Below are 22,656 nucleotides of genomic sequence, written 5' to 3' on the forward strand. Positions count from 1 at the left end.
TGGTTACGAACCATTTTTAGGTAAACTGATCATAACTGAAGCTACTCAATCTGTGAAACTTTAGATTTAGAAACTTCACTTTAGATTTATTCTTGGTTAAACCAATGCTATAAATATCAGTAGTTCTGTCAATATCAGTTCAGCAGCTACCATCTGCTGACAATTTATAAACAAAGTATAAGATTACATGTAAATTCTTAACTGATGAACAGTCTTAGACAATCTTCTAACCTGAAACAGAAGAAAATCTTCATATATAAGCCTTCAAGAAATTTTTCAATTCAATGAACAACTCATTTCAGAAACCGACGTTAAAAACACAACTTACACTATGTGCTCCTTGAATTGTGCGGACTAAGTTTAGCCCTTTCCAAACATAGATGTCTCCATTTAAAGCACCAGAGTACGTGATATCTTCTTTTGCACATGCTAAACAAAGGATAGTTTGGAGATCTCCTGTTTTACCAAATATTCCTCTCTTTGCTGTCAGCGCGTTTCCACACAACGTCCAAAACTGTGAAATGTAAATGGCGTATTAGGAAAAATTTCTGCAGCATTTCTGTTTTTTTCATATTACTGTGCAGATCTCACAGATGTACACCCTTACAGAACACTGTCTGGACAGACACTTAAATGATTCCTGTTCTCCTATCAGAATGCCCATGACTCCAAAAACTGCCCACTTACCAAGGAAATCCCCAGGCAAATGCTGTTCAGTCTAAAAACAAAACAAAATGATCAAACTGTTTGAGAAAGTGAGGCACAATTCTGATTCACTATTGCTACACTACCCTTTCTCATTATTTCACTGTCTTTTATCATGTTGTGCTGGGTGACATCTGTCAATGTGAATGAACACTTTTTAAAGGCAGGAACGTCCCATTTTTTCTTGTCTGCAAAACTTAAAACACACCTGTGGTTCTGAAGTAATAAAATACCTGATCTTAAAGAAATTATGTGCCCGGAGTAGACATTTCTGCCCTTTTCCAGTGCACTGAAAGAGATATGCCCCTCAAATATAGATACATTTACTGAGAAACCATCTGCTGGACGGAGACTGCACGTGCTTGTACATGAAACAACTCTCTGACTATGATAGTGGTAGGTTCTCTAAGCGTGGAACGGTGACTTTCTTGACTTCTACACAGACATAGTAACATTCTGCAAAAAACAACGCAAGACCGACTGGGGAAAAGAGTCAAGAGAACATGAAGTTTGTCTTAGAAGGGTGTCTTTAGTGGCTGGCTATAAATAACATATTCTTTCTTTTTGAATCAGAGTGCTTTTTTTTTTTTTTTTTTCTAAATAAACACAATTTTATCAAGCAGAGAGGATAGTCAGTGCATTCAGTTTCCCCTGAAGGATCAGACCTTCCAGGGTAGGCGGACTAAAGAGAATTTCAATTAGATGCGTAAGAGAAGTGTTGAAATATCCAGGCCTGCCAGCACTAGAAGTTCTGGACACGTGTGGAAACAGAACACTGAATCATAGTCCTGAATGGATTTGCCAACTCAGGTCTTTATTAGCTGAGGTGTCTACGTTCTGTGGTCCATTGCACACTGAAAAGAGACTTTCAGAGACTGGACAGGAATATTGAAGTGTTTGACATAGATGCATAATGTCTATCTCATTCCCACTTTACGTGCTTACATCTCTTCATGGCTCTAAGCTGAATTTTTAGGTCTTTCTCTTTGTACTCACTCCTACGAAATTCCTCTAAAGCTGAATTCCAGAGAATCCTTGGATCAAGGATTTTTATTGCAGATCCTTCTCTATTTCTAATTCGATTAAATTTTCCCATTGCCTCTTAACATGAGCCAATTTACAAGAAGGCAGCAGGAACACTTCCCCCAGGGCTTTGATGCTGTGAGTAAAACGTATACTCTCCTTACTTCTGGTTCACTGTAGAAAGGCAAGAAAACTGGTAGCAGTGTTAGGAAACGGGTGGAGGGAGGATCCTAAGCTCAGTGAGAGATTCCTTAGCACCTAGGCTTTACCGCCTGTTCTAATATCTGCTCAGCCAAATGAGCCAAATAGAACCGAAACACTAAAGGAAGAGATGGCACTATTCCCAAGCATTCGTCTCGATTCTCAAAGTGATACAATTACTTTAGAGCTGTTCTTTTCCTTTGTTTCAAGTTAAAGTAATTATCACATTCCCACAGCCTTATAATGAATGGCAAGTATACAGACTGCTGTTTGAGCATCACTGTATGGAAATATCTAACCATCACACACACTCCCCTTTTTTTTATGTGCCTGTATCGATATCTATTTACTTTGCCTGGTATTATGCATGTTCAGGGTAATTACAACCATTTTAAACAGAATACAGGTGCCAAACAAAGACAGGTTTTGGAAAACAGCTCACAGAATACAACAGATGGTACCACTTCTGCCAAAACCACCCACAGTTTGAAAGCAGTGGTGGTTTTAAGGGCACAAGCTTCTCAGTAACCAGAACTAGAGATATTAACTGGTTTCCTAAACTTCTAGTTAAAGCTCTTCCCACTCCAGTCATGTGAAATAATTGCCATCTGTTAGGAATGCTTTTGATGAGACAGGAGAAAAATAGAAACCCGCAGGGAATATTGGCAAGCAGGATTTCTTTCTAAGCTTTTTACAAGCACGAGAATGTTTTGTCCTAAACTTACAGTATGTATCTAGGTTCATATGTAAATCGCCTCCAGAAAAGAGAGCAAATAGTGAGGCCCTAGAGTTTTCATCTGTTCATCTCTGCAGGTCTTGCAAACCTTCCTTGCAGTGTTCCTACCAATGCTGGTAGCGTGAAAGAACCTGGTCTCGTGGGAGGTGTCCCTGCCCACGGCAGGAGGGTTGGAACTAGATGATCTTTAGGGTCCCTTCCAACCCAAACCATTCCATGATAGGCCAAACAGCAGGTCATTCAATTCATGCTTTTAACTTAGTTCATCCTTAGTTCAGTGACCCTTTGTGATGCTTGATGAGAGAAATCACTAAAGGCTGAGACAATTTTCAAACAATTGGGGTGGAATGGAGAAGGCAGAGAACCCCAAAATTACAAGTGCATAATGATGAAAATTACACCAAGTGATCTTCCCACTTTGTTTGTTAAGTGGGTCTGCCCCTCAGTCGCTGCTGAATGGCTAAATTGGCTTCAAACTAAAAGTTTTGCTAAAATGTTCATAGAGAAAAGAGAAAAATATAAACTGCCTTATATTTAAAGCTCTCATCACATAAGAGGAAAAATTTCTTTTGTGACATTTATTTACTTTTTATCAAGTAAACAATAAAAGCTATTTACCTTTATGTGTTTTACTCCACAGCTGACGATTCTATTTGCTTGATACTGATCCCAGGAAATATCGAATATCTGTTAAGAAATACAGTAAGCTGATATTTAAAATTATACAGTAATCGCATTCAGGCTCAGTTTGCTTTTACTAATTTTTAGGCATCATTTCTATTGCAACACGCTATTAAAAATGAAAGAATGCTATTTAGGTAAATTTGGGACTCTCTGTAAACAAAGATGAAGGCAAATAAGCAGGCTTCCTCACATAGTTCTGTCAACGCACCTCGTTCCTGCCTTCACACTATCAATCTGTTCTAGCTCCAAGATATTACTGAATAATCAATATTTACTGTTTCAAATAAAATGGGAATTATGGTGTAAGCTAATGTTCCTTAGTTTAGGAAAGAAAGAGCGGTACATTCCTCTTTATTCGTTATTTTAGGTAAAAGGTACAGTACCTAATTTAACCTGATTACCAAAAGACCTCGGTGACAAAATTGGCGATTATCATTCATCTGACCTAATCTACAAAGTTAAAATTGATTTTTTCATTTTGACCAAACTTACAGTGTATTCTATGACTACATGAATATGTCAAATGGAAAATATTGTATAAAGTTTGGAAGCAAAAAGCTTGTATTTTGGCCCAGATTTTCAACAATATGTTATTTTTAGATTTTTCACCTCTGGCATTCAGCTTTTCAGTGCCCAAGCTGAGAACCAACGAAGTTACCACAATCATCAGTTACTTCAGCAAACGTATGTCTGTAGACAAAGACAATGAGACTTTTTGCTGCTTTTAGATCTTTAGCTGTTAAGTATAAATCACAAGAGAATTTCAGTCAGTTTACAGGAACATATTATCTTAAGCCTACCCATAATTCATTTTATATGAAAGGAAGCACTGCCTTCCTACAAAATATTTATCTTCTTTATAAACACCAGGACTTACAGTAGTTCAAGTACTATTTTATTTAAGTGTTGCTAAAACGCACAAGATGTTTCACCTTCAGAAATGCTTTATGACTCCTGCACATTAAATCATCAGAATTTGCGGTCTAATTAGATATGCATTCTTTCCCACTCCCTCTTCAGTGCCAAATCTCCTTTTTCTGGTTGTGAAAGCCTACTTAGGCTAAGATTTTAGTACTTCCTGCTTGTCCTGGAGTCTTCTGCTAATTCAGAACCTGATCTTGTACCTACTGAGGTCAGTAGCAAAACATCCACTGACGTAACTGGAAAGTGAATCAGTTCTGAGAAAGAAATTCAAATAAGGACTAAGATTCTGTTGTGTTGGGAATATGGTAAGTAAAAATGAAGTACCAGATTTATTCAGATGACACACAATCTATCTATGCAGATAGACTGTATGTACACACAAACTGTAAGGAAGGGTTTAGTCTGCTGCTTTGCAGATATAAATACTCCATCATGTGTAGTAAAACATTATAATACCTCAAAATTATAACATTCTAACATGTTATAATATCATACTATGGATAAGAGAAAAGTTGTCAGAATGTGTCCATAATTTATTTTAATGTATGCATCCTTGTGCTTATATATCTTGGGGAGATATTTTGCTTATGCTAAATCTGCTTGAACATTTCCTATCCCGAATAATATTCTAAACTCAGACTTTTTCTTTTATATAGATATAAAAGGGATATTTATTCTAAGTATATTTCTCCTACAGGTAACTGTCTTAAGCAAAAATGAAAGGGAGATTATTAAACTTTCCTTCAGAATAAATTGTCTTTTCGACATGTTCAGACAGAACATTATCTTTGTCCACTGGGCTGGCTTTTCACATCTTATATAAAGAGCTATAAATCACCCCAATCAGTGCGTAATTAGAAAGTATTTTCTCCCTAGGCTTCCTAGACAGTCAGCTCAAGAATCCATCATGTGCCTCATTTATTAACACAGTGCTTTATGCTATGTCTGGCACGAAGATAAGAAATAAATACCTTGTTCAGTGTTTTAAAAGCCAGGCAGAATGAACAAAATTATCTTTGAATTAACCTAGCATAAACAAAAATTATTTTTAATAGACTTTTGTAACTCCCAGACAAAATTCAGTAAACCCTTCATATGATTACCCTGTCTGAATGTCCTGTAGCTGTTGCCAGTAGTTTTCCTCTCTTCCAGTCCCAAATACACACTGTATTTTTGGCATCCAGTCCCACTGAAGCTAAACGCTAAGGAAAAACAATAGTAATCCAGTTAACAGAAAATAAACTCAAAAATCAGTTTACTGTAGTTCAGATTATTGTGTGTACAAATGGATTTTCCCATATGTGACTTGTGTTTGAATTACGTTACTAAAGGCACCATCAAGATATTCACATATCATTTACTCACTGGAGAAAACACTGAAACGTCTCATCTTTTCCAAAAAGTCAGGTTATTAATTTCAGGTGACCAATGTCTCAAGAACAATTCTTATCATGAAAGATTTGAGGTGCTTGTTTCAGGTGCACACCATTCGATCATTTTGATCTATTAGCCTGATAATAAAAGCAAATGGGAAATAAAAGCTCTATTTCCAAATAAAATTTTGTTCATTATGTTCATTTTGTTGAGCTTTAGAATCAGAATTGGACATATTTTTAATAATTGCCTTTTACATAGCTTAGTATATCAAATAACCAATTACAACAACTAATAATTTTAATACATTTAAATCTCAATAATGCAAGAAAGAAAAAGAACAACGTAAAATGGAAGGGAAAAATCTTCCTGTCTATCTTGAATTTATTGATAGCAAAAAGTTCAGGTAGGCCTGAATCTCAGTTTGTTTGCACCCTGGTATTGACAATGACTATTTGAATAATTAGGGAAGCGGGGAGAGAAGGTGGATCACACAAATCTGCAACATATCCAGAAGATCAGTGGTTCTTGTGGAGGTTGTAGGTTTTTTCCCTTCCAGTGACTTTGCTAATTATGTCCAACTTGATGTGAATTCCGTCAGAGTTTCTCTCAAGTGAATAATGCTCTATCTAGTGAATAACGCATAGCTCAACCAATATCCTACCAAGAAATGTACTAAGCGATATGGTATTGATGAATCACCACCACCACCCCAAAAAAACCCAAAACAACCCATCCAAAACCACCAAAAAACGATTTACAGACTTATACTACAAGTGCCTCTGAGCCCAGGCTACTTTTCTATTGTCTTTCAATGAAATAAAAATACCTGGGGTCTTGTTAATCAAACTGTGAAAGAACCTACTGCAGGAACTTGCAAGACACCAAGTAGTCAGAAGACTTGATTATGATATATTACGTGAAAATCTGTTTGAAAACTCTCCATATATGAGTCTTTGAAATGGCAGATAAAGGTAGGTTCAAAATTTGGGGTTCTGTTGCTAGATGTGATAGAAAAGATTTGGGGTTCAATCTCAGATGTGCACTGAATATCTGCATTTAACCTAGGACAACATGCTTGATTATTAGATATATGGTAATGAAGGAAAAAGAAAATCAAATATGGGAAAGAACAAACATGCTCCTGCCAGTTACCATCATAAAAATATTTATTTTGAGAAAGGACTATTATTGTAGCAAAAATAAGTTTTATTTGTCCTTGAGCAAACTACACCTACCCAGGGATTTGGATGTACTGGTCAAAACACAAGATATTTTTCATGGACCCTTCACTGATTTCCAACTTTTTCTCACCTCTTTTATAGTCTTCTCTTCACCATGGAAACCATGGCAGTACTTATGGTATCTTTTAGATTCATGATGTAAACAGCATCAGACCTGAACTGTAACTACCAGCCAGGAAATTACCATTAGTGGGGTAGATGGACAGTGAAAGTACTAGGGAAAATTAAGAAATATTTTATATTTTCTTTTGACATAGGTCTACCGAGGAAGGTCTCCTGCTGGCAGAAAAGTAAAGTGACAAATGCTGAATTTCCTTTTTAGTTGAAACACTAACACTTTTAGTCCTCCTCCTTCTGGAAGAGAATTTGATGGAATTCTGTTCAGAGAATGCACAGAACTACCAGAAGAAAATATCTGCCAAGGAGTTTATGCACATAATTAAACTATTTTTAAATCTACACAGATTTAGAAGATCTGGCTAAAGAAGCCTACTGCTACCGAATGCCAAATTTAGAAATGTATGTATGTATTATGGCAGTGCCCTCCCCACTCCATTAAAAAAAAATAATAATAATTTTTTAGAAAGCACACAAAAAGGGTTCATCTAAAATAACTCAGAACAGAAATTGAACTGTAAGGTATTGGTGAAATACTTCAGTATAAAAGACATCAGCTTGGTAGGTAATTCTATGGAGGGTAGATGTTAGTACTTTTAAGGAGAAACTGCAGTTAATTCCTTATTCAAGAAAAGGCATTTTTAATTATAGGCAAAGTGACAGCTCTTCATTAAACATTTGAACAAAGTGCAGCTTCCCTCCCATCAAATGTCATCTCCTGGTCATACAGAAAAAGCCCAAACTAAAATATGTATTTTTAAATAGCAACAGTTCTGCAAGATACTCAGCTCCCATAAGTACTTTTAAAATACAGTATTAATTACGGATAATGTACAAAATAGGAAATTTACTCAAAATATATTTGTCTCCAAATTGAAAGCTATATTGAAGGTACATAAAATAAAGAAAGCATATAAGCTATCCTCTGATTTAAGTTGCATAATGATCTTCTCCGTATATTATGAAAGATAACAAATCCTGTTTATTCTCCATTACCCAGTTTGTGGTAAAGTATGAGAGGGAAGCACTGCAGAGACAACTGAGCTGTCTCCACGCAGTGTCAGCTGAAGTCCAGCAGGACGTAATGTTTCACAACTAGTTCATTTGAATGCCTGACACAGACACCCCAGAGTTTCTGGTCCAAGAAGAGCTAATTAACTTGGCTAAAATATAGATACACGGCGTCAATATTTTGGGAGCGCAGTAAATCCACGTACTGGAGCTGTGCAGCTCTCAACACAGCGGCAATGCTTGGAACCAGCAGCTGTGCACAGCAGAGCGGGAGGAAGCCAAGCCGATTTTATGGGGATCCAGCTCAGGTAGAGAAGCAGAATTATCTGGGCTTTTCCCCAGTCTACTTTTATTTAGAAAGTGGACAGCTGACAGAGGTAGCAGAGAAAATAATACATTGCTTATTGCGTCTATACCTTATGCGACTCTGAATTTATTGGTGTTTTGGGGCTAAAATACAAATCTTTTTTGGATATTAATAGACATTCAATATAAAAGAATGAAAGGTATGCACTAGAAGGAAAGCTGCAAGCAATGTATGTGAAGTCTGTTTTGTCCCATCACAAGATGCCAGCTCCCTTGGGTGTGCTGACTAAATAACCTGGAACTGCTAGAAGCTCTGAATTCCAAATACTCAAAGTCTTTCTAACACGCCCTTTAGTTTTGGCTCACCACAGCAGCTTCTTCTGCAAAGGCAGAAAGAGCAGCAAAAAGCCAAGATACATTATCCATATTTATGTCTTCCAGCATTGGTCTTTCTCCAGACATAAAAGCGTTCTGTGCGCATTTTTATTTCCAGAATAAACTGCAGCTTCTCCAGCACTTCCAGAAAAAGAACGTTACTGTTCTGCAAGGTCATCACAGCAGGAAATTCAGTTTTTAATTACAGGAAGACACCCAGCAGGATTTTCAGAGAAGCCTCCACCTTTAACTCATACTGACCGGGCTCTTTGGTGAGTCTTTATTCCCATCAGGTGCTTAAATAGATTTTTTTAAATGTTTATCCACCAGTCTTACGAGGTTAAAAATAAGAAAAAAATTAAGAAGAGGTATTTCTGAATTAACAATATCTTAAAAAAATTTATAGCATTAGAAGTTTTGTTCTGTTGACTTGAGGGTTTTCTCAAGTGATTTTTTTATTCCACAATTCCCATGAACACCTTTTTCTTCAATTAGAATTGGCACAGGAGATTTCAGAGAAAATGGCTTTACTTTAAGAAGACTGGAGGAAGATGGTTGAAAACTAGGCTTAAAATAGAAAGCTAGTTCCAAATTTTAAGGAGGAAATATAATCCATAGTGCTGTTTAGTAATTCAAGTTACTCAATGCTTTTTAGTTAGTGTTCTTCATTTCAGACTAACCTTTAAACTGAATATACACAAGATAATGCACAATAAAAACTACTTTTGCTTCATGTGAGAATACATCTTATGCATTGTATGGCCAGTTCTGAGTAATAAAAAGAGTAATAAAAGCACTGTGTGGACAGTGGCAGAGTAGCTAGGCATATGATGATAAAGCACTTCTCAACAGACAGCTAGCCATCTAGTACGTGATTTTAAGAAAATTATCTAAAGGCAGTTCTGCCCTATTAGTATGCAAGTCTGAGGTACAGAAGCAAATACAAAAACCAACTCGGATCTGTGCAAGAAGCCAGGTATCGGCTTATCTAAGCATTCCTAAAAATATTTTAGCAACCAACTATAAAGTATGACGACAGTGTTAGACCAGAAAACTCACGTGGACATCAATAATGATAAAATTGCACAGATAGATATTTATAAAATTATGAATGTGAAATATTTATCAGGTTTACGCAAATCATAGATCTATTTTCGTCCTACTTCATTCACAACCGAATGTTTTTAACAGTTCACCTCCAGGGGAAAAAAAAATAAATCAATGAGTTTAGCTGTGAATAGCCCACATTTACTTATAATTTAAATTTTGTCTCAAGATATCATATAATCATATAATCTAATAACATTGCACAAAGCCACACACTGTGTCCTAACCCCATTATTCAATTAAATTGACTGTGCACTGCAGCCAATAAGACTCTCCTAACAGTGACGTTACTGAAGTTCCTCTGACAAAAAAGCTGCAGGATTGTGAGGACTCTGCCAGGAACTGATCTCTTTGAACAGCAGGTGACAAGTATGCGGTGAAGCTATTACATCTGAGCCACAGAAGGCCATTTCTTCTACGGATATTTGTCCAACACGCAACGCCTCTGCTTAACTTGAATGCTAGGCTGTGATTTTCGTCTCAAAACCATCTTCTTTGAAAGACCTGTATTTGCAGTCCTTGCATTCAAAATTTAATTGCAATAAGAGTTTCAGTACTACAGCCGTATATCTAAAGATGTAAAATACTTTAACATGTATATCTTCCAGAATCAGAAATCAAACTAAATTCAAAACACAGAGAAAGAAGACATACAAACCTGGCCATCTGAATCAAAAGCTAAGCAGGCAACTCCATGTGTATGTGCATCCTTAAGAACAGACACAGTCTGTACACGGTAGGAATCCCAGATGCAGATGTAAGGGTCCTTCCCAACCTGCCCTGTAGCTACTAAAGTTTTATCCGGGTGAACTGCAAGGCTGAAATAGAACACAGTTTAAGTTACAATACACTTTTTGAATCAGTAAAATACTACTAAAAATGTTAAATATACTACTACTATAGTTAAAATACTACTAAAAATGTAAAATACTACTAAAATTCACTTTATGTTTTTTTTTTTTTAGTTCTCAGAAACTTCAGCTCCTTTTGCTTTATTGGAAGGGTTATATCAAGTGTTTTCAAAACTCAGTCTATCCCATTATTTGCTGCTGTCTTAAAATAACATTTAACCGAGACTCACATGGATAATGCAGAATACAATTTATCATATTTTAACTGGAAAATTCAAGGAAAACATAACCAGAGAATTTTTGAATACTTTTGATTGATAAGCTGAATCCTCTCATCTTTACGTGTTTAAAGATGGCAGCCTCAGAACAGAGAAATCAATTGTTTCTCCTATATTTGCAGAACAATGATATATGTATTTTAAGATCTACTTTTAGTTACTGCTGCCTAAGGAGAGGTAAAATTTACTGTATTAATTTACCTCATTTTCTCTAACAGCCAATTAGAAATAGTACTTTGCACAAAAACTGACGCATCAAGCAGTATTTCTACTACTTAATTCCAAGAAAGGTGCCAACGTTCCGAAAACTCTTTCCTGGTTTTCAGTGATTAACTCCAGCGGTGTTCAGAAGACTTGCTTTGGCCAAGTCTTTCTTATATATTTATTAAACATAGACCACTCAACTTTTTTACCCACTAGTATTTGTACAGAGGTATGTTATCACAACCTGCATTCTAATGCAGGCTCTGTTAGCAGAATCAAGCTATATTTCTGTTCACAATCCTTCAGAGAGGAAGATCTCCACAGCATCCTTCTCTCTCACCCCTGCCCAAGTGTGAACATTAACATGTACTTTCATTTTGTCGTTTTGGGAGCACTTCTCTTAGATGTCAAACGTTTTCTGGACCCAAACAGTAGCATCATTAAAATAAAAGAAAAACATTCCTGATTGCACATAACAGATTTTCGTTGTAACACAAAAGACAAAAGGCTGCCATTTAGCAAACTTCATCCCACGTTAACAAGAGGAATGCAGGCTATCAGTAGTGACACAGTACCAGAAGCTGCTCTTTGCCATCAATCTGAGCTATTGTCAAGCTATCGTTCAACCTTTGAGGTATTCTCTTTGACAAAACCCAGAGGACCTAGTTTTAAAACCTAGCTTGGGGATGTTAATAATAAAAAACCCTCCCTAAAGTAATATGACTACAAAGACAGTTTTACACTGTTATCCAGGAAACAAATTTGAACAATGACTGAGCACATAAGCTACAGACGGAATAAGGAAAAATATCCTATTAATAAACTGACATTCAAGAGATGGCTTAGGGCAGCTCAATGTTTCTTCTATCCCAGGAGCAGGTAATACTAATTTTTAAGAAGAATTCATCAAAAAACTTAAGGAAGTTTCAAAAACTGACGTATTCATTTTTTTTCACTTTAAAGAACAATTGACACAAAAAGAACAATTTTAGCACAATGCTCAGTAAAACTGTTTTATCTGCTCCTGCTTATTCCTCCTTTCCTTCATAGACTTGGATTCTACATGATACTGTGTGTCACCTAGTTCACCTCAATATTAATCCTAGAAGGGGAATAAGGGATGACTCCACCATACTTAAGCTGTGATACCTATAATTAAGTTAGAATGCTATTTCTTCAATGATAAAAACCAGATGGAAAGGATGTAATTGGGCTAAATCTATCTCACTGCTAGAACAGAACTGCAGCTTGATTACATCTACCACTGTTTTGTACCGTTCGGTTTTCACATAGTAGAACTTCCTATTTACATTGTGTATTTTACATTGTGTATTTTACATTTTGTACTTCTGGATATAAGGTTAAGAACAAGAACACATTTCCTACAACCTAAATATGTCTGTACTGAATGTATCGGTTATTTGTTTTATCCTTTTTGACGCATGAAGCCAACGAGTGAAGGAACTAAAATTAGGAACTAATATAATTTTTTGGCACCTAAATAAGTAGTCTGATTTTTGAGACCCTCTAAGGACATTCATCCCCCGTTAACAGCCTTTACAATGCACTATAGCTGCCTACGTTCAGTCTGGCTGTTAGATAACTATGTGTCTATTTTGGGCAGAGAGAACAGTGGGTTACAGAATAAGGAAATGGAGTCCAATTTCAAGAACAAATCTTAGCAATGGATAACTGTATATATGATCTATATGTTTGTTGTGAATTAAAATATAAGAATTGTATGCGCAACTGTAAAATATATATGCAGTATGAATCTGTCATGGTTTTGGTTGGGATGGAGTTAACTTTCTTGCTAGCAGCTGGTGTAGCGCTACGTTTTGGATCTGGGATGAGAAATACTGTTGATAGCGCACTAATGTTTTTGGCTGTTGCTAACTACTCAAGGCCTTTTCCGCTCCTCACATCACCCCGCTGGCAAGTGGAGTGGGTGCGCACAAAAAAGGTGGGAGGCGACACATCTTGAACAGCTGACCCTGACTAAAGGGACGTCCATGCCATACGATGTCATGCTCAGTACAGAAGGCTGGGAAGGAAGAAGTACAGAAGGGCAGGGAAGTTCAGAGTTATGGCGTTTGTCTTCCAAAATAACCATTATGTGTGATGGAGCCCTGCTTTCCTGGAGACGACCGAACACCTGCCTGCTGACTGGAAGCAGTGAATTAACTCCTTGTTTTGCTCTGCCTGCGTGTGCAGTTTTTGCTCTACCTATTAAACTGTCTTTAACTCAACCCAGGGGTTTCTTTCCTCACTTTTACTCTTCTGATTCTCTCCCCCGTTGCAACTGTGGCCAGTAAGTGCGAGTGGCTGTGTGATCCTAGCTGACAGCCGGAGTTAAACCATGAAGGGTCACTCCCTGTCTTCAGATTGTAAGATTTCCTGGTGGCACGGGTTCTGTGTCCTTTCCCTGCCTTTTAAAATGAGCGTAAACTTCATTGCTTGTGTTTTGAACAATTAGGTGCATTTCTTCAACCTTTCTAAGCAAACACCCTAATCTGTATCTAAAGCACTTACAAAGATACCACATTACCGTTTGCACCACTGTGAAATACTGAAATACTGTGATAATCAGTGCAATATAAAAATATGATTAGAATAGATTAGGCATTCAAACAACAGTAATTTATGGTATAGAAAAATTACATTAGGGAACTACTTCCTATTCCTTCCAACAGGAAGAACATCTAGAAATACAAGTGTCTTTATTATGCAATCAGGCAATTTTCTGCAAGTCCCAGGCAACAGGTCCGCAGAGAGCTGTCTGAGATTCATTAGGGTATGTCAGAGATGTTCGACTAAAGCGAATGGTTGGATCACTGAAGATTTAACACCTCTAAGCAAGTCATGAATTTCTTCACTCCCGCACTTTCTGCCACATGACTTTACCTCCCTAAGCTTGTGCTCCCTTGCTCTGCTCGTCCACCAGAGTTTGCACGCTCTTACCGGTGGACATCCATTTGCACACCTACTCTCAGGATTGAGACTACGTAACAGTTCCAGTACCTAATAACAAAAATAAATAAACTGTGAAAACAAAATCAAGATTTATCTCTTAAATTGATGAACATTTCTCTTAAATGCAATTCAGGTAATTCCCATGCTTTTCTCGTCAGCACGATGCGCAAATTATACTAGCAAAGGCTTTACCATCAATGATCAGTGAGAACAGGGTTCTTCCATGAGGAAGGATGATCAGGGAAGCAAGGGCAGCTGTGGCACGTGCAATGCTGACCAGGGTGTAGTTCCCACAAGATCTAAGCGTCTGGGCAGAAGAAATTTCACAAGAAAATTTCTCACTGCTTTCCAGGCTTGGGGGAAAAGGAACTGGACGCTCTCTTGCTAAAGAGTTGGGGTGGAAACGGAAAGGATAAAAGCAGCAGCAATTGCTGCTGGTACTGCTTGCTGGTAGTGGCAGTCACTTCCCCATATGCCTCGACCTTCTCTCTGTGGGAACAGTAACAGGAGCAGGTACACGTGTAGGGTAAGAGGCAGAGATCAACTGCTTTGGAAGTGCACGTTCACTTCCTTCCAGGGAAGGCAAAGCAAGCAAGGGGATTCCTGTCAGTCTGCTCTTGTGAGCAGCTGAATGCTTTTGTGTATGAATAAAGCTGTGAATTCCAAAAGCACTCTGATGTGTTTGCAAAAAAAAAAATATCGTTAATGAAAGTGCCTTAACATTACACCTTATTAATAAAAAGGTCTATTAGGAAGAACAGATTTCAGGGAACATTTCCCTTTGCCTCCCTCCCAAGATCAACAATTCTGAATCTAGCATCCAAGGCTGGAACGCTGTTCATTTAGGATAATTAAAGATGGCAGTCATGTGTTCCGGCAGGGTCTGATGAAATGCTTTATAAAAGTCATTAGTGGATCCATCTGGTCTGGGGGCCTTGCCAGATGGTAAACTCTTACTACCTCTGCAATTTCTGTTGCAATAATATCCCACTCCAAGATTTTCTTTTTTCTTGTAGAACTACATCAGAATTTTAAGGGACTGAAAGTATTTGTTTCTTGTCTATATTGTATTTTTTTGGTTTTCTGTACTAGGTTCCATACACTTATATACACATAATACAGAACTCAAGTTTAAAACCAAGATGGAACTAAGTAGAAAAGTTTAGATATGGAATGCAAACTACTTCAAGTGATTGAATTGAATGTTAAATTGTTTAATTGAGTATTACATTGTAATTTATGGATTTAAATTGTCCCCAAACTGTGGATAAAACACTTTTTTCTTTGCAAAGGACGCAGTCAAGGAACTAGAGAATTACAGGTGGTAGAAAGAATGGATAACTGGGAAGAACAGAAAGGGGTGAGGAAATTGATGAAGGTTGAGGAAGAGAAGTTTCAAGGAGAGAAGAGACAGCTCAGGGTGGGTTTAATGACACATCCCGAACATCAAAAGCAGTTATAGAGAAGGTGGAAGTACTCTTTTCACAAGGATGTGCAGGGAGGGGACAAAAGCCAAGAGATACAAGCTGCTTCATGGGAAATTCTGTCTGGATACAAGAAAAACATTCTTCACCATAAGAATTAAAGATTGGGATAAGTTGCCTAGAGAAGTGGTAGAATTGCCCTCGCTGGAAATGATTCAAGACTTACTTGGCTTGACAGGACCCTGGATAACCTAATCTAAGGCCTTGCTCTCAAAAGAAAGTTGGACTCGATGATCTCTGGAGGGCCAAAACTGGACTTTTCTATTATTCCAAATACAGAAATACATCAAGAAAGCCTAAAGGAATCAAAGTAAAAATGCATTTTGGCTCGCAGTGGTTCACTTGCATTAGATAATTGCTCCTTGATCCTGCAAAAAGAAAGCAACTCCTGTTATCTTTAATACATAACACACAGAATTGATAGGTTTGTTGAGATCTTGAAATTGGTGAATTAGATAAGAGATAGGAGATTAACACTCACTATTCTGGGTCTTTTGAACATATCACTACACTATCCTATTTATCAGGTAGTCAAAACACTTTCACTGCAGCAGTCAAAGGCTAAACATTTGCTTTTATAGTTTTGAGCATATAATTGTTCAAGGTATGTTTTCTATTTATGAATGACATGTTAAATTGAATGTTTTTATAACCATCCTCTTAAATATTCTTTGATTAACATGAATCAAGCAAATACATTCTTCATACAAACTAAAACTAGTTTCCAGAACATCCCACCTGACAAACAAGAACTGATTTTTGAAAGAGGAAGTAAACATCTACAGTTCTGAATGAAGTCAATGCAGACTGTGATTGAAAATCACTGTGTTAGATGGATTTGTCATCCATCTCTTGACAATACAATTCATTATCAGTGCTAGGGGCATTCTGCACCTTAAAGCAGCATTCAAATTTGATGCTACCCTAAAATAACTCTAGACAGTTAGACACTGATAAAATATTCCCTACTTCAAATCCATCCTGCTTTAAATTTGGAATAACTTCCATTTTTAGACAAACCTTTACAGAATTATGCAGTTGTATGTAACACAATGCTATACGAGGATTATGAAGGCTTGGGGAGAAACATGAGGTACATTTAAAATCAAATTCCATAGCAATGCAGATACTTTCTGTATATGTTTAATTCTTTTCAGAAATAAATGAAAGAATTTATGCTTTCTTGCTCAAAATCTGCGACAAACCCTACAGTTTAACAGCACAGAGAGCACAGCAGGTCTTTCCTCAGAATTTAGGTCAAACTTGTTGCCAAGTACTTAAGGCACTGACTGTGCTGTGCTTGAATGACAGACAGATAAATAACACAGCTACTTTTTTTTTCTTAAGCCTTCTTCTCCATAGCAAAAAATATCTCTGAAGAAAAAAAATATTTCCAAGAAGCTCCAGGCCTGCCCTGAAACATGCCATTATGTGCCAGTAGGTATTTTCTTCCCGATTGCCTCCTTCTGCTCTGCACTGTTAGTTAGTCCGGAAAGAAGGCACACTTTCAAGATCCCTACAGGCCAGCAGGCATGTCTGAAGACCAAGGATCTTTTTTCAGCTACATTTTACTACTCACACAGTGCTGAGGACAGAACTGTCCTCACATGTCAGAGTGTCGTGGTTTAGCCTCAGATGGCAACAAAGAACCACGTGCCGCTCGCACGTGCCTTCCTAATACAGGAAGGATCGTAAGAAAAGGCAAGACTCTTGGGTTGGGACAAAGGCAGTTTAACAGAACAGCAAAGGGAACAGGCAAACAACAACAACAACAACACGGATAGGGGAATATACAAACGCGATTACAGAACCGCCGCTCCCCGCCGCTCCGCTCGCCCACCGGCCGGACCAGGGACGCCCCAGCCCGCTTTTAAGCAGCAACTTCCTGCCCCCTCCCCCGGCAGCTCAGGGTGGGCGTGGCTCACATGGCATGGAATACCAGGGAAAATTAACCCTATCCCCACCGGAACCAGGACATTATCCACCCCTTATTCCATACCATCTATGCCATGCCCAGCAGGTTCCAATGAATTGCCACCACTTTCCCCTGTTATATATATATATATATATACACACATATAATGCCCTTAGTTTATGGGCCATCCCTCCAAAGTGTCCGTTGAGTTCTTTTAATCCACGGCTTTGGGCTCCATCTGTTAGAACAGTCTCTCAGGGCAGGTGAGATGCTGGGTGGTGCTGGTCTGTTGCATGCTGTATTTTCCGGAGCTTGTGACTGGTGCACCTGGTGTGGCTCATGCACGCGGTCCGTGGGCTGAAGATGTAGATCTTGAGGAAACTGCTGGGCGCCAGCTGCTGAGATCAGTTCTTATCCCATCATCCCTGTGTCTTACTTGTAGTACAACTGATAGTAATTATAGCATTGAGGACATACAGTGACAGTGTTACTTAGCAATTAACAGCACACAATCTGATTCATTGGCTATTCTCGCCCAAAATCAGATCCCCATGAGGTACACATCGGACTTCCCCATCCTGCCGCATCACCCACCAAGTGCACCCAGGTCCTTGGGCAAAAGCAATCCCACGGATGGGTTTGCCTTTGCCTGAGGCAGGACTAACCCAGACTGTCTTCCCTAGCATACTCTTCATGTGCACTACGGGGACTTTATCCCCTTCTACAGTACGTGGAAGTTTTGATTGGGCAGGGCCAGCCCGATTGTTAGATCCCCTGGTGTTAACTAGCCAGGTAGCTTTTGCTAAATGTGTATCCCAGTGTTTGAAAGTCCCACCACCCATTGCTCTCAGTGTAGTTTTTAACAGTCCATTGTATCGTTCTATCTTCCCAGAGGCTGGTGCGTGATAGGGGATGTGATACACCCACTCGATACCATGCTCTTTGGCCCAGGTGTCTATGAGGCTGTTTCGGAAATGAGTCCCGTTGTCCGACTCAATTCTCTCTGGGGTGCCATGTTGCCACAGGACTTGCTTTTCAAGGCCCAGGATAGTGTTCCGGGCAGTGGCATGGGGCACAGGGTATGTTTCCAGCCATCCAGTGGTTGCTTCCACCATTGTGAGCACATAGCGCTTGCCTTGACGGGTTTGTGGCAGTGTGATATAATCAATCTGCCAGGCCTCCCCATATTTGTATTTCAGCCATCGCCCTCCATACCAAAGAGGCTTCAAACGCTTGGCTTGCTTGATTGCAGCGCATGTCTCACATTCATGGATGACCTGTGCAATAGCATCCATGGTCAAGTCCACCCCTCGGTCACGAGCCCATCTATATGTCGCATCTCTCCCTTGATGGCCTGAGGAGTCATGGGCCCACCGAGCTATGAATAGTTCACCCTTACGTTGCCAGTCCAGATCCACCTGAGCCACTTCAATCCTAGCGGCCCGATCCACCTGCTGGTTGTTCTGATGTTCCTCCGTGGCCCGATTCTTCGGTACATGGGCATCTACATGGCGTACTTTCACAACCAGATTCTCTATCCGGGCAGCAATATCTTGCCATAGGTCAGCAGCCCAGATGGGTTTGCCTCTGCGCTGCCAGTTGCCCTGCTTCCACTGCTGTAACCACCCCCACAGAGCATTTGCCACCATCCATGAGTCAGTGTAGAGATAAAGTACTGGCCATTTTTCTCGCTCAGCAATGTCCAAAGCCAGCTGAATAGCCTTCACCTCTGCAAACTGGCTCGATTCACCCTGTCCCTCACTGGCTTCTGCAACCCGTCGTGTAGGACTCCACACAGCAGCCTTCCACTTTCGATGCTTTCCCACAATACGGCAGGACCCATCAGTGAAGAGGGCATATTTCTTCTCATTTTCTGGCAGTTTATTATATGGTGGGGCCTCTTCTGCACGCGTCACCTCCTCCTCTGGTGACATTCCGAAATCCTTGCCTTCTGGACAGTCCATGATCACTTCCAGAATTCCTGGGCGACTGGGGTTTCCCATTCGAGTTCGCTGCGTGATCAGTGCAATCCACTTACTCCATGTAGCATCGGTTGCATGATGTGTGGTGGGGACCCTTTCTTTGAACATCCAGCCCAGCACCGGCAGTCGAGGTGCTAAGAGGAGCTGTGCTTCTGTACCAACTACTTCCGAAGCAGCTCGAACCCCTTCATATGCTGCCAGTATCTCTTTTTCTGTTGGAGTGTAGCGGGCTTTGGATCCTCTGTATCCACGACTCCAAAACCCTAGGGGTGGACCTCGAGTCTCCCCTGGTGCTTTCTGCCAGAGGCTCCAGGTAGGGCCGTTCTCCCCGGCTGCGGTGTAGAGCACATTTTTAACATCTTGTCCTGCCCGGACTGGCCCCAGGGCCACTGCATGGACTATTTCCTGTTTGATTTGTTCAAAAGCTTGTCGTTGCTCAGGACCCCATTTAAAATCATTCTTCTTCCGGGTTACTTGATACAGAGGGCTTGCAATTTGACTGTAATCTGGGATATGCATTCTCCAAAAACCCACAATACCTAAGAAAGCCTGTGTTTCCTTTTTACTAGTTGGTGGAGACATAGCTGCTATTTTGTTGATCACATCCATTGGGATCTGACGGCGTCCATCTTGCCATTTTATTCCTAAAAACTGGATCTCCTGCGCAGGTCCCTTGACCTTACTTCGCTTTATAGCAAAACCAGCGTTCAGAAGGATTTGGACTATTTTACTCCCTTTCTCAAAAACTTCTTCTGCTGTGTTTCCCCATACAATGATGTCATCAATGTACTGCAGATGTTCTGGAGCTTCACCCTGTTCCAGTGCAGTCTGGATCAGTCCATGGCAAATGGTGGGGCTGTGTTTCCACCCCTGGGGCAGTCGATTCCAGGTGTATTGGACGCCCCTCCAAGTGAAAGCAAACTGTGGCCTGCACTCTGCTGCCAAAGGGATTGAGAAGAATGCATTCGCTATATCAATCGTGGCATACCACTTGGCTGCCTTGGACTCCAGTTCGTACTGCAGTTCTAGCATGTCCGGCACGGCAGCATTCAGCGGTGGCGTGACTTCATTCAGACCACGATAGTCTACAGTTAGCCTCCACTCTCCATTAGATTTTCGCACCGGCCATATGGGACTGTTAAAGGGGGAGCGAGTCTTGCTGATCACTCCTTGAACCTCTAGTTGACGAATCAGCTCATGGATGGGAATCAGAGAGTCTCGGTTAGTGCGATACTGCCGCCGATGCACCGTTGTGGTAGCAATCGGCACCTGTTGTTCTTCGACCCTCAACAACCCCACAACAGAAGAATCCTCCGAGAGACCAGGCAAGGCAGACAACTGTTTAACTTCCTCTGTCTCCAAAGCAGCTATGCCAAAGGCCCAGCGGTACCCTTTTGGGTCCTTAAAATACCCTCTCCTGAGGTAATCTATACCAAGAATGCATGGAGCCTCTGGGCCAGTCACAATGGGATGCTTTTGCCACTCATTCCCAGTTAGGCTCACTTCTGCCTCTAGTACAGTCAACTCTTGGGATCCCCCTGTCACCCCAGAAATACAAATGGGTTCTGCCCCTCTATAGCTTGATGGTATTAAAGTACACTGCGCACCCGTGTCCACTAGAGCCTTATACTCCTGTGGGTCTGATGTGCCAGGCCATCGAATCCACACCGTCCAATAAACCCGGTTGTCCCTTTCCTCCACCTGGCCGGAGGCAGGGCCCCCCTAATACTGGTCATAGTATCCATTACTCACTTCTTGCAGAAATGACTTGGAAGTTCCTTCAAGAGGATCAGAAGCAAGATCAGGCCTTCTGCTTTGTCTGGGGAACGGCCCACTGGAAACTGGGGCGGCACTTTTCCTGGAGGGATCCCCTTTTGTGGTTGTCCTTCCTTGCAACTCCTGTACCCGTGTCCGCAGGATCGAAGTAGGTCGTCCATCCCACTTCCTCATGTCCTCTCCGTGGTCCTGCAGGTAGAACCACAGGGTGCCTCGTGGTGTGTACCCTCTGTACTCTCTCTCTTGAGTGGGGAAATGCCTGCTTCTAATAGCTGAGATGCTGGCCCGTGCAGGTGGGGAGTAGAACATATTCTCTTCAAGTTGCTGGACCTTCCGCGACAATTTCTCCACAGCTGAGACAAGGGGGGAAGAGAGACTTTCTTCATATCGCCGGAGCCGGCCAGCTACCTCATCCACCGTTGGTCCCTCTTCACCTTTCCATTCCATTACTGCCAGGGAGTTGGCATATGACGATGGTGCGCTCCGTACAAACTTCCGCCACATGGGCCTTGTGCATCGCACCTCATCAGGGTCTGTGGGTAAGTCGGCATTGTCCAAGTCATAATAAATCATCTCCCGCACGGCTAATTCTCTCAGGTACTGGATACCTCTTTCCATGGTAGTCCACTTGCTTGGGTGACATACAACATCCTCACTGAAGGGGCACCTCTCCCTCACGCCTAACAGGAGTCGTTTCCAGAGGCTGAGGGCTTGGGTCTTTTTCCCAATCGCCTTGTCAATGCCGCCTTCCCTAGACAGGGATCCCAGCTGCCTGGCCTCCCTACCCTCTAATTCCAGGCTACTGGCCCCATTATCCCAGCACCGGAGCAGCCAGGTGACAATGTGCTCGCCTGAAAGTCGGCTGAAATCTTTTCGCATATCCCGCAGCTCACTCAAGGATAGGGATCGAGTAATTATCTCTGGTTCTGCCTCTTCCTCCTGCTCTCGTGATGGCCCTGGTTCATCATCATCTCTTACTAAGCGAACTGATTTCTTTGTGTACTTCTTCTTCTGTATGGGGGCAACTGATACCGGCACGGGTTGGTTCCCTGGTTCAGTGGCAGTGGCTACCATGGGGGTTGCAGTAGCCGCAGTGTCCGCCGCAGGGGCTGCAGCAGCCGCAGGGGCCGCCGCAGCCGCAGGGGCCGCCGGTCTGGTTTCCATCTCTTCCCCTTGAGGGTGCTGCATAATTCTGAGCAGTGCCTGGTAGATACTGGCCAGGGCCCAGCACAGCGCGGTGAGTTGTGCCTCTCTAGAATAGCCACAGCATTTTCCCTTCAAATATTCTACCACTTTATCAGGGTCCTGTAATTGTTCAGGGGTGAAGTCCCAGACCATTGGAGGTGAGTAGTTCTCTAGGTACCTGCCCATGCTCTCCCACATGCC

General features: G+C 40.8%; 1 protein-coding gene across 7 annotated transcripts in view; it reads right to left on the reverse strand.

The window, feature by feature from the left end:
• The window catches only part of EML6 (EMAP like 6), a 149,753-nt gene that overhangs the window by 89,507 nt on the left and 37,590 nt on the right, over positions 1-22,656 (reverse strand). For all 7 annotated transcript variants that reach the window (XR_010070137.1, XR_010070139.1, XM_063327886.1 and 4 more), the window contains 4 exons: positions 10,466-10,625; positions 5,377-5,475; positions 3,284-3,352; positions 329-514 (listed from right to left, as the gene is read on the reverse strand). Coding sequence is in view for 5 of the 7 variants with exons in the window: in XM_063327886.1 (XP_063183956.1) it covers positions 329-514; positions 3,284-3,352; positions 5,377-5,475; positions 10,466-10,625 (514 nt within the window). In the remaining 2 variants the exon portion in view is untranslated. The remainder of the gene's footprint in view (positions 1-328; positions 515-3,283; positions 3,353-5,376; positions 5,476-10,465; positions 10,626-22,656) is intronic.

Source organism: Chroicocephalus ridibundus, chromosome 3 (genome assembly GCF_963924245.1).
Source record: "Chroicocephalus ridibundus chromosome 3, bChrRid1.1, whole genome shotgun sequence".
Taxonomy (NCBI): domain Eukaryota; kingdom Metazoa; phylum Chordata; class Aves; order Charadriiformes; family Laridae; genus Chroicocephalus; species Chroicocephalus ridibundus.